The sequence below is a fragment of the Muntiacus reevesi genome, chromosome 2 (genome assembly GCF_963930625.1).
Source record: "Muntiacus reevesi chromosome 2, mMunRee1.1, whole genome shotgun sequence".
NCBI lineage: Eukaryota > Metazoa > Chordata > Mammalia > Artiodactyla > Cervidae > Muntiacus > Muntiacus reevesi.
The window spans coordinates 90,060,244-90,073,867 of record NC_089250.1 but is presented as its reverse complement, the minus strand read 5'-3'; the positions used below and the strand labels follow the sequence as shown (position 1 = coordinate 90,073,867).

Below are 13,624 nucleotides of genomic sequence, written 5' to 3'. Positions count from 1 at the left end.
TGCTTAAAGCACGTTAATGCTGCAAGTGACAGCTCTATGTTATGCTACCATCACTCGTGTCAATCGATACACAGTCCCCGACCAAAAGGGTCTACATTTTTAAAGCTCATTTGAATGAGACATGAATAAGAGTTTTACATTTTAAAACACTGAAAAAATAAAACCAATATTACTGAGCTTTGTGCTAGTCTCTTTCACACAGTCATCTTACTTAAAATGTAATCCTCTCAACAACTCTATACCAGCAGTCACAGGCCAGAGAGAAAACGGATGCTCAGAGAAGCAGAGACAGGAGTAATGGACTGGGTGATGCCTCGTCCTAGTTCATCTGTTTTCAAATAGTCATGAAATAATCTGAGAAGGAAAGAAGCCGTCAGCGCCAGCTCAATGAGGAACAAGAGATGAGTTGGCTCCACAACCTATCAGGTATTAATATAACACAATCCTTTATTCTAATGGGTCAGAATAAGAACCAAACCTTTCTTGCAGCCTGCTCCCGTGTGCACTGGATAAAACGCCTCTCGGACCCAAGGACAGGGCATCTGCTGCCCCTCCATCAAGTCCCAGACGCCGGCCAGCAGTATGCACTGCCTCACTTGCAGAGGGAAACGCCACTAGTCAGCACGTACCCTGTGCCACTCTTACCCTCCTCTTTGAACCCTTTCCTATACATTTGAGAAAGAAGAGTACATGGCCTCTGGCTATCAGGTCCTGAGTGAAGAATTTAACAGGACTATATCAGATGATGGATCTTGCATACCAATCTATCAGTTTCAAATCTGAGACTGAGTGTCTGCCAGTATTGCAGAAAAAGACACATCAACTTAAATGATGAGTAAATGGGAAAAAACAAAGGATAAGATGCTATTCATGGAAAAACAACGACCCCCAAGAAAGGCTACCATAAACAGAATCAGGTACACCACATTAAGTAGTAAGTTGGTGCATCATTGGCTGGGGCTTCCCTGGTAGATCAGACAGTAAAGAGTTTGCCTGCAATGCACAAGACTCGGCTTCAATCCCTGGGTCAGGAAGATTCCCCTGGAGTAGGAAATGGCAACCCACTCCAGTATTCTTGCCTGGAAAATCCCATGGATGGAGGAGCCTGGTGGGCTACACCCCATGGGGTCGCAAAGAGTGGGACACGACTGAGTGACTAACACACACAAGGCATCACTGGTTACAACCCAGCCAGCAGATGGGCCTCACAGCCATTGAAAAAAGTCACATAAGCAAGATTTCTAGCTTCTCTTGGAAAATAAAAAAATCCAACAATGACAGACTCACATTTGGGCATGAGAATGTTAGAAAATGACAACAACAACAACAAACCCAACTAGCGCCAAGTACTGGTCGCCTATTTAGAGGAGGATATGTATTCACTGGCTTACCATGAGCCTCTACACTCCACCAATTCACTTTGCTCATTTAATTTGCTTCTCTGGCTCCCACATGGTCTTGGATCTCTGATTTATGACATGTGTGTAACTGACATGAAAGGCTGCCCATGTTATTCGCTAAATGGAGAAACGTACGAGTTACAGAACAAAAGAATGGTAGCCACCTCCTATAAATAAGACTTGTATATGATTATGTGGGTCAGATGTGCATAGAAAAATGCTCTCCAAAATACTAACAGTAATACTTTCTAGGAAGTGGGATTACTGGTTATCTTCCTATTCTGCTTAATACACTGATGCATTCCTTTTAATTATTTAACACACACATATGTTTATAATCAGAAAAAAAAATGTTAAGTAAAACATATTATGGAAAGTAATAGAAAACTTTACTATCAGTTGAAAATATTGTATTTAAATAAATTAAATAGAAAACTTATTATAAATTATAGAAAATTTAGAAAATGAAGAAAAGCACAAAAAAGAAGGTAAAGGGCACCCTATAGTTCTGTCACCTGGAGATAAAACTTCAACATTTGAATATTCTTCCTGGCTGAAAGAAAGGCAGGGCAAGTAGTTTGGGAGTGGGATCCAGGGCCAGAGGGTAAGGAGAAGCAGGAAAGAGAGTTCCCCACTGAGGAATCAAACTGAGACAGTCTTCATGTGTTTCCCTAGGACCAGCACCTGCCAAAAGACAGCAGAGTGACAGAGCAGCTCCCCGTCCAGGCTGGGGAGCAGGGGGCGGCTGATGATCCCATGCAGCTCACGCCCGCTGAGGACAGGCTCCAGTGAAAGGAAACTCCACTTTCAGATTTGTCTCAAAACACACCATCCAAGAAGCTTTTCTCCTCAACTGAGAAAACGTTTATAACAAATGACAAGAGGTAAATTAGAAAAAAAGTACGCTTAAATAAAGAGTTATGGTACTGATGAACCTTTCTGTGGGGCAGGAATAGAGACACAGACATAGAGGATGTATTTATGGACACAGCAGGGGAAGGAGAGGGGAGATGAATCAAGAGAGTAGCACTGACATATGCATACTACCATGTGTAAAACAGGTAACTAGCAGGAAGCTGCTGCATAGCACGTGGAGCTCAGCTTGGTGCTCTGTGATGACCTGCAGGGGTGGGATGGGGAGTGGGAGGGAGGCTCAAGAAGGAGGATATATGTATATTAATGATATATGTATATTAATGACTGATTTGGGTTTCCCTGGTAGCTCAGCTGGTAAAGAATCCGCCTGCAATGCAGGAGGCCCCAGTTCGATTCCTGGGTCAGGAAGATCCGCTGGAGAAGGGACAGGCTACCCACTCCAGTATTCTTGGGTCTCCCGTGGCTCAGAGGTAAAGAATCTGTGTGCAATGCGGGAACCGTGGGATCGATCCCTGGGTTGGGAAGATCCCCCGGAGGAGGACATGGCAACACACTCCAGTATTCTTGCCTGGAGAATCCCCATGGACAGAGGAGCCTGGTAGGCTGCAGTCCATGGGGGTGCAGAGAGTCGGACACGACTGAATGATCAAGCACAGCACCGCACACATGGCTGATTCATACTGTACAGTAGAAGCCAATACAACACCGTGAAGCAATTACCCTCCGGTAGAAAAAAGTGAAAAATAAATAGTTGTTCTTGTTTGACTGACATCTCCATATACCCTGTGGCCACACCAGCCACTCTAGGAGTCATCCTCATCTTCCCCGCCAACACACCTACTCAAGAAATCCTGGCAGTTTCATCTCCTGACCCAGCAGCCACCTCCTCTCATGTGGCTACTGCAATGGTCTCAACCACTTCCCGTTTCTTCCCACCAGTCTCCAGGCCCATATTCAGAGTTAACTAACACTAAGACTGATCATGACACTTCCCTGGCTGAAACTATTCATTGGCTTCCCAACACCTACAACAGCAAAATTCAAACATTTTTCCTTTAAGAAATACATTTTACACTGTAACCCAGTACACTCATACATATATACATAAATATACACACAAACACATCAGAAACAAAAGTTTCACTAAGTCTCATCAAGCCTTGCTGTACACAATGTTATCTGATATTTCCTTATCAGGTATATTTCATTTAAAAAATGTTAGTCTTGACTCACCAATTAATTTCAGTGCCTACTAGAGGGCAGTGCCTCAGAATTTGAAACACAGTGAGGTGACATCTAAATGCCTCTGCAAAAATAACTGATCACTTTTCTGCATCACCATTCACCTCCTTTCACTCCCCCACTCCCAGTTCGTACTCTAAAAATTGGCATTACTTAATAGTTCCCTAGATGCAACACAGGCTCCCAAGCTGGGTGCATTTGCAAATGCTCTCATCTGCCTGAAACACCCACCCGCTGTCTCTATGCCCAGGAAAATCTTTCCATCCTCCAAGTCTCAGCTCAAACACTCCCTCTTCTCCAACTCCTTACAGATGCCCCTGGAAAACAGGTATGTTCTCCTCTGTTTCCCTATATATCATATGGATGTTAGTCATTCTTTTAACAAATATTTACTCAGGGCCAGCTATGAGCCATGCCCCATCCCATGTGCTACAAATACCACGGTAAGAAAAACCAATACAGACCGCAAAAGATTCTTGCCTTCTTGGAGCACAGCTGAAGAACCACAAATGTAAATGTAAGGTTACACCCTCAATAAGTGTGAGAGAGATAAATGGTGCTTTATAAAATGTATAAAGACTTAAATACCTGGACTGAGATCTTAGGGGGTAGGGGAATCCCAGAATGACTGGTCCAGATGGTGCAAAGACTCTGAGGGAAGCAAGGAATACAGCATCTCCAAGCTGAGGTTGGAGAAGCAGGAAGGAACCATATTAAAGATTTTTAGCTCTAACCTAAAACCAACAGCAAAGTATACGAGTGTTTAAAGTACAAGTTTGTATGGTGTGCACATGTGCATCTGTGTGGAGGGTGTGAGGAGAGAAGCCAGGAAACGTTGGCCCCATCTGTCATCTGGCAGATCAAAGTGGCTGGCCATGGTCTGAATAGAACTGGGAGCAGCAGATGGATGAAGGAGATACTTAGGAGATATACAGATGAAGTAAGCAACACACATATGTGTAAAGCATGTTGTAACCCTATGGAGGGCTGCCATCCATTGAGCTGGGCGACACAAGGATACAACTAGAGATTCTTTTTCAGTTGTGGGTGGGGGGATGTGGCAGGTTCAGGGGAGAGTATGCAGTTGATTTGGAACCCATAATACTAGACTATAACTATGATAACAATCACAATAACTAAACATCCTCTATGTTGTTGTAAATTGAATGGAGAAAACCTAAATACTTTACAGATGCATGTTACTCAGGTTTCCTCTAATATTCAACTTATATTTTTCTTTTAGAATTCTCTTCCAACAACATAAAAGAATACATAATTATTGTGTATGGTGTGCTAAGTTGCTTCAGTTTGTGTCTGACTCTTTGCAACCCGATGGACTGTAGCCCGCCAGGCTCCTCTGTCCATGGGGATTCTCCAGGCAAGAGTACTGGAGTGGGTTGCCACGCCCTCCTCCAAGGTATCTTCCCAACCCAGGGATCTAACCTGCATCTCTCATGTCTCCTGCATTGGCAGGCGGGTTCTTTAACCACTAGCGCCACCTGGGAAGCATCATATAATTATTGTGGCTGCTGTCATACCACAATACAGTCTAGTATAACAGGTTCCTAAATTTAATTGGTAGATTTTATTACTTTTTTTGATTGATAAAACTTTATTATTTTATCACGGGCTTTGGATGTTAACAACAAGACAGGAAATGTCACAATGAACTATTTTTTCAAATAAAAAAAGTTTATTTCTAAAAACAAATTGAGCTCAGAATATCATTGTGAAGTATTTTTGAATACACAAGTCTAATAATATTTATACTTTATAACTTTTTCAGAATTTTAAATGAATTAAACTAATATTTCAATTGTCCAATATTATTCACTTTATGCAAATACAAAATCATGGTATAATAAGATAGTTAGCTTACTGGAGTCAGGTTCACTTAGATGTCTCAAATCCCAAGAAAATAAATTTTTTTAAGCCCATAAAGGTCTAATTTACCATCTTCATTATATTATTTACATAGTGATTTTAAAATTTACAAATATTCATTTTTCCACCACAAGGTTGGCTTTTCGTTAAAACCTGCAAGTCACTGGATCAAAGACAAAGAAGTAAAAAATGACACTGCACAGCAATGTGAGGAGGATTGAGTTCTGTGTAAGTGGCAGGTGCACATACGTATGTACATAAAGTAAGGCTACAAGATCATGAGCAGAGGAATGTTTTACATTTTGTCTGCTAATGTTAAAAAACAAATGAAGTTCTTTCATGAATTCAGTTCCATTACAATCAGATCAGAATCAGATGACTTCAAAGTCACACAACTAATAGCAAAGGTCAACTGCCTCATTGAACATCATCACAGCACTTAGGTCACCCAGCCCTGCATGAGCATCGAAGCAGCAAAGAAATCAGGAGAGTTTCCTGCTTTCAAGAACACGATGATGGGGGCACCAACACGTGTAGGAAGGACACAAAGACATGCACGTGGAGACAACACTGACTGATAAGCTTTTAAAATCAAGAGTTTCCAATGAAGATGGACCGATCTAATGCATCTTGAAATTGTGTTCAGTTGGAAACTGTGATGCTCAGGGAATATTGTCTTCCTTTAGAAATGTGCCAAACAATCCATATTTGGATAAATATTAAAGTGGACACTTGAAACAACAAAGATTACGGAAACACCCCATAAATTCGTTCTCTAATACTGCAACTAAGCCAAAGAGAAGGTATAAAAGTTTTACATCAAAATGTCATTCTGGAATACAAGCAATCTCATGCATAGGTCCAAATTTCACATTAAATGATCTTATATACATGGTAAATATAATAAAATCCCAGCACCATGGCCCCATCTGTCTTCAGCTTTGTATGAATGGAATCTGATTCTGTGCATTGTTGCTTCATACTGGAGCTTGCAGGCTGTCCGAGAGAAACATTTTGTCAAGAGTTAACGAGCTAAAAAGAAAATGGAAACCCACTCTAGTATTCTTGCCTGGGAAATCCCACGAACAGAGGAGGTGGGCAGGCTACAGTCCATCGTTTTGCAAAGAGTCAGACAAGACTTAGCTACTAAACAACAACAACAAACTAAAAAAACTGGAAAAGTTTGTCTGTGAACAGTTATCACTGAAGATTTGTTAAGGTATGTTTGTGTACTGGGTTAAAAATATAGAATTTGGGGGACTTCCCTGGTGGTCCAGTGGCTAAGCCTCTGTGCTCCCAACACTGGGGACCTGGGTTCAATCCCTGGTCAGGAAACTATATCCCACATGCTGCAACTAAAACGTGATGCAGCCAAAAAAAAATATAGGGTTTTTGCACATGTAGAAGGTCCTGCAAGGAACAGATGGACATCTATTAGCTGACACAATGTAATGACAGAAATGACCCTCGAGTGATGCTGGGTTGAGTCCTAAGGAGGCAACTCTCCATGCTTGAAGAAATACTCTTCTGAATACTGGACAATAAAAATAAAAAGGACTGCTGGGCTGAAAACCAATTTCATGACTGCAAGACAAAGTATTGCTATATTTGCCAAAGAAAGAAAAGGAAGAGCACTTAGAGTTAAAGAATGGTCATACTGTAAAAATACAATTAAAGAGACTGACATGTAAATTCTGATTCATGGTAAGAAAAAGAGTTTCGGTCAATTAGAGAAGTACCAATAACTGTTCTTTGGACATTCACTCCCACCTTGCTGTACAGTTCCTTGATGAGACTGGCTATTAAGAATTTGAAGAAATCAATGAAAAACTCTTTAGTAGGAATTATATGCATCTGTTTCAAACATAAGGCCTAATATAGAAAAACTACATCCAGAAAAGCAGGATCAAGTCTTATTAAAATTTAAAAAAGAATTTTATCATTTACTATCACATCTTTGTATTATATGTTTATCACAGTCATATAACATAAAGAAAATGTGACAGATTTTCATCAAGCTCTACCCGGATGCCTCTAAATTTGCTCCTACTTATTATTCCAGTGTCAGGAAAATATGGTTTTCCACATGTCTTATGATGCAGAAAGGACTGGGAAGAACCAAAACAAAAGGGAAGAGAGACATCACCAAGAAGAGCATCAGCAGGAAAGCCAAGGGCGCTGAGCTCTGTGTAAAGACGTGCTATGAATGATGACCCACCCGGACCTGTCTTCCATGGGCCTGGAGCATCTGAACTTTCTGCTGCTCCCCTGACTTCCATTCCTGCCCCATCAGCAGTTTGGATCACCAGAATCAGCAGTCCAATTTATACTCCACACATTCTCAAAGAAAAATCTATCAGCTGAAAGCAACCCAATGTAGATTTGATGAAAATACCATATCAAACTTCAGTATACTAATATCTTTTCTTAGCACAAAGAGAAAAATTCTGATCTCTTTCTGAACACAACTGCAAGAGAAGTTTTACAGTAATAAATGGACACCAGACATAGAGTCATCAAAATAATAACTGTAGAGAAACACTGAAAAAATTTATAAAATTAAGTGAAAAAGTAATACAAAATAGTATATATATTCAGATTATGTAAAAACAAACACATACTTTGAAAAGGTCATAAACAAAAAACTTAAATAATGTTAGAATGGCAGAATTAAGAAATTTTTTATTACTTAAAGTGTTTTATTTAACATCGTTATATTGCCTTCAACTAGACAGATAATATTTTTCAAAAAGGTGAATGAACTGATAATACATCTGCAAGCTCACGCTGTTGTCTTCTGGAGGCTATCATAAATTAACTGATATGTGCTCTTATAAATGTATCAAAGTCCCCCTTTCAAACCAGCGCTTTCTTACCTTTTAAAATGCTGCAATGCTAAACAAAAGGACGATTTTTTAAACTTTATAATCTAACCATTGTACTTTAAACTCCACTGAGGAATATTATCCCATACGACCACTCAAACACACAGGCGCTTAGATGCAAGGACTTTAATGTAATAACTAAAAAAACATCTTATTGATTATTTGAGAGTGAAGACAAAGTTATCAACATAATTAATCCTACATTTAAAAAGAGAAAAGAAGAACAAAATCCTCAAAACTGATGCTTTAAAATTTAATCTGCCTGCTGAACTGTAAACTATCTATTGACTCTTACTGTATTAGCACAGATGAATATGCCAGAATGGTACTTTGAGTAGCTGAAATTAACTCAGCACGTACTACATATGCCAGGCATCTAGTAAAGTACTCTTTAAGATATTTCATTAAAACTGAACTAGAATATTTTTGGAGGTAGTTATTATTATGTCCATAATCCAGGAGGTTAAATAACTCTCTAGTGAGCAGCAGAGATAGATTAGAACTCACATATTTCTAACCTTACTTGACCGTCCTGAACAGATAATGGATAATAGCCAAGCATCTACCAGAATAAAGTTAAATAATGACCCAAGATACATGGACAATAATGTCAGGCTGCACTTTACAGGTCTCCTATGCAGCTCTTATACTGAGGTATTTAAGCACTTGGTCTGAACACAGCCATCAGTCAGCAGAGCTCCAATGCTCCTACTGAAGAGTCTTAAAGACGGTGAGAAACAAATCCATGAGTGGACTTAACCATGCAGATCAGCACCTGCACAGAGAGTAAACATCCGTACTTCCAAGAATTTCCAGTGTCTGTATCTCATGAGAGATATCAAGGTAGAGAGGAAAATGAACTGAAGCTAATGTTCGTCTTTCTGAAACTCGCATTTGAATCTCATCTCTGCCTGCTGATGGTGGGGAGACTTCAAGCAAATTGCCTGATGTCCTTTAAAATAAAGTAACACTGCAAAGATTAAATGAGAGCACGTTATGAGGCCTGCACCACCAAGAAGGGGCTCGGCCAGGGCTGATTTCCTTTACTTTCTTGTAAAATCTTAAAATCTACGTTTTTTTGCAGCACTTTAGTTACACATAAGTCCATATTTTTGTCATTACTATAAACTTGCAGTTATATGATTAAGAAGAAAAATTACCTGAAGCATTGTTGAAAAATGTCTTATTGCTTCATCATAGAGACCACTGCCAATCAACACATATGCAATAGCTAGGATAAAGAATACAGAAACATTAAAGGAATGAATAAAGGATCTCAGACTGAAATAGGCAACTAAATTCTTTACCAAATCTTAAAAGGCAGCTCCAAGGACTAGAAGCAGTTAAAGGAAACTTAGAGTTAAAATGATGTAATTGAATTCTCCTACCATTTGGTATTTGCTAGTCAGTCTAGCTCTATCTAGATTTAAATTATTAAAGCCATCTATAAAACATCTGCCTGCAAAAAGCAATTATCTTTGTCTAAGCCCATCACTCACTTTCAAATACCAAATAATCTTAATGGTATTTCCAATCTATATTTCAAAAGAGCTAGTAATAAGCCTGCATAATATCCATATAACACGGCAATGTGACTTTACTATGAACATTAGAAGAAATACCCAAAGAGCATCACGTATCCCGATATATGCAGGTGCTCAATTTACTGCCAATTACCTACTAAGAACAAAAAGAGAGGTTCCAATTACTATAGCAATATATAAGTATTAATATAATGCTTAATTGTAGGTATAATTCACACCACTGCAATATGCAGTTACAGTCTTTTCCCTAGTTCTTCTATTCAAAATATAGTTGAAACATTACTCAAAATATAGATCATAACAGTTTTTAATCAAACTGCTTATGTCAGTGGCAATTTGAAGTTAGAGTCAGGACAACCTGTTAAAACATGGCAGTATTTTGACTAAACTTTATTTATCCAAAAAAACACCCAATAAATTTTAATATTCTAGAATATATTTCCATCTGCAATATTTGCCCTAACTCCCTAAAGTCCCAAATATTTCTGAAAAATTATATCCTTAATTCAATATTTGATCTATTTCTTTGCAAAAAATAAAAAGCATTATTGTGACTCTCTAGTTTAAGGACATAAGTGTTCAAGAAGATGGGCAACTGAAACTTTTAATGTCATTCAGTTTAAATTCCCTGACAGTAAAAAGCAGTAAATACATTAAATGCAGAAAGAGATTTTATAACTAACCTCAGAAAAGTAAAGTTCAAAACAGTGAGCATCATAATAATACAAGAGCTCTGGGGTGCATTCTTCAACATGAAAAGAGGTCTGCTTTCATCCTAATTTCTTTGAAAAGATAATTAAAGTCAACCTCATATTCAGAATAACAGGAGTGGATACTATTCAGATAGTTGTAGCAGATAATGGGCTAGCCAGAGACCTCTTTGGTGGGAATCAGGAGCATTAATAGTAAAAATAACAATAACAGTAATACTAACATGCACTATATTCTTAATAGGTGCCAGGCACAATCCTAACCATTTACATGTATTGTAACTCAACACTCCTTAATTGCAGTGAGATAGGTACAACTGTCATCCTCATTGGCAGACAAGGAAGTGAAGTATTTAAACTGTTGAACGACAACATGCAGTGAGACAAGGGAAGCAGGCTGCCTGGCTCCAAGACCACCATCCTAACCAACATGCTACCCTGAAAAATCAAGGCTGCGCTTAAACTACTGTGCACTGGGCTGGACTGGAAAACGGTTTGAATCCCTTGATGACTGGATGAACAGGGACTGGAACAGAAAACTATTTTTTTTGCATGCAGGAAGATACTTTAGAAAGCCAGGGTTTGGGCTCAGATTCTGGCCCTGTCACTCACTGGCTGTGTTACCATGGGGAAATTGTCCTCACTGGGTCTTGCCTTAACGAGCCTATAGAAAATTTTCTTAGATTCTTTCAGATCTAAAAATTTCAGAATTTCCTATCTTTTCATAATCTACTGAATGAACAAATGAATGTGACCCATAAAAACAAATACAGCTTTAGGGGATAAATATTACACTTAGGAACAAGCTTAAATTGTTATTCATGGCCAAGGTGTTGAACTCCTTTCAAATAAAATCAAATGCAGCTCTCAAATCTTTCCATCTAAAAGTAGATTTTTTTTTTTTTCTTGAGAAAACCCCCAGGTAGCGCAGTGATAAAGAATCTGCCTGCCAATGCAGGAGACATAAAGAGAAACAGGTTTGATCCCAGGGCTGGAAAGATTCCCTGGATAAGGAAATGGCAATCCACTCCAGTATTCTTGTCTGTAGAATTCCATGGACAGAGAAGCCCAGCAGGCTTGACCCTACTGGGGTCGCAAGAGTTGGACATGACTAACACATATATATGCATTGAAAAGTAATCTAAATCTTGTACAAAAAATTTCTACTAGGATCTAAATTTGGCTGTGGGAGTTCAAAGACATAAAGAGAAAACTAGGATAAATGGAATCTCCCAGAAATTGTTATTAACCAGCAATTCCACATCTCCTTGTAACATGTATGCTTACAGAGGTCATTTTTCCAAGAAAAAAAAATAAATACTGATATGTAGAAGATCCTAAACCAGCTTAGAGCCTATACTATCCCAGGAGTACTAGGATTACTCTTAAGAGTACCAGGACAGGCCTGGTACATATTACGCTTTTAATTCATTATGTAATAAATGAATAGAAGACTGAATAGAATCCAAGGATTACGAAGGAGACCAAATCTGATGCCTTAAAGGATAATTAATTCTCAAAGCTTACTCAAAGAATATAAATAAAAGGTGATTAATATTTTCAAAATAGTGCTCAACCTTAATATAAAATGGATATGGCAGCAGAAAGGATAAAACTAATTATATGTAAATCAGACAGAGAAAAATTTCTTCAGGTGCTTTGGGCTACCAGGAGCACACCCTTCTGTGAAATCTGTCCAACTGCACTCTTCAGTCCTATATTCAATTTGTTTCCACTCGTTCAAGTGCGAGCTGATTAAGCAATGATGGAGACACACCCAAAGCATATCAGACGCTGGCGAAACCAGGCTGTTTTAAGACATGCCTTGAACAAGCCAAACAGCATGACCCACTTGCAGATCAGAATGAACTCAATTTTCTACACCCATGAGTTTGGACCAACAATAACTGACTGGCCCCATGAGTAAAACTAATCAAACCTAGAGATGTTATGACACAGAAGACTAAAGGAGGTGTGGTTCTCTTCTGCTTTCACTTCTGTATCATTCATAGTTGATGACAGCACACAAATAATCTTTTAATGGATGCTAATAGTTAGAACTCATACCATAATTATTAATTTCCATAGAAACACTGATTCCCTCCAGACCTTTCATGACATAATAAATATCAAACCCTCACAAGGGCTGAACGACCTACCCAGGGTCAAACTGCTCATGCTGGCAAGGCCAGGCTCTGTGTCCTTTCTGCCTCACCATCCTGCCTACCCACTTGCATCTAATCATAAATTCTAGGCAAATGCCCCAAGAAAAGTCCCCAAGTCAAGTCTCACCTAACTCTTCATTTGTGCTGTCATTATCAGTAGCAAATGGGAATCTCTTTTGTTCAGCAATAGACTTGGCCTGGCTCTGAAATAAAGACAAACATGCATTTTAGCTTATCTCAAATGAAGAGAAACTTAGAGTGAAACCTGTATTTAAAAAAATTAAAGTTATATTTAATTTATATGGCAGCAAGAAAACACTGACATTCAGTCGTATCGATGATGTACTTTAAGACACATTTTGTGCTGTAACCGACTTGCTTCCTCCCCTTATCATGAGTGGTTTTCGATTTCCAGGAACACCTATCTTTTTACTTTCATGAGGATTCATCCTCCTGGCTGTTTCAAAGCTCCCTCCACAGACCATTCAATGACATCGATCACGTTACAAAGATCACATTCTAGTGACTGGTCTCCAAAGTGGCTTGACAACAGAACACTGCTTTGTAAACTGTAAAGAACTCTTTAGAAATAAGAGACACAGGTTGCACAAGGATGATGCCACAATAGGGCCAGTAAAAGCTGACCAAGAAGCAAGATGCGCTTAAACAATGCATAGCAGGCAACGAACATGACCATCCTGCCTGACACAGTACAAGAAGTCACACAGACACAACATATGCACACTTGGCATAACAGCTAAAGTAAAAGTGGAAACTAGGGGAAAACAAAGAAGAGTTAATTTAGTAAGTGGAGTGATTTTACAGGCAGTAATGGTCCAATATACAAAATGATGGCTCTGTTGTGCTTTGAAGACAAATCATATCTGATGATGCAAACAGCCGTCACTTTGTCAGAAG

The 13,624-nt window shown here is 39.0% G+C and overlaps 1 protein-coding gene across 4 annotated transcripts in view; it reads right to left on the bottom strand.

Moving 5' to 3' along the window:
• Positions 1-13,624, bottom strand: part of TTC13 (tetratricopeptide repeat domain 13) — a 75,643-nt gene that overhangs the window by 43,033 nt on the left and 18,986 nt on the right. For all 4 annotated transcript variants that reach the window (XM_065922319.1, XM_065922318.1, XM_065922321.1 and 1 more), the window contains exons 3-4: positions 12,834-12,909; positions 9,448-9,518 (exon numbers count right to left, since the gene is read on the bottom strand). In XM_065922319.1, coding sequence (XP_065778391.1) covers positions 9,448-9,518; positions 12,834-12,909 — 147 coding nt within the window. The remainder of the gene's footprint in view (positions 1-9,447; positions 9,519-12,833; positions 12,910-13,624) is intronic.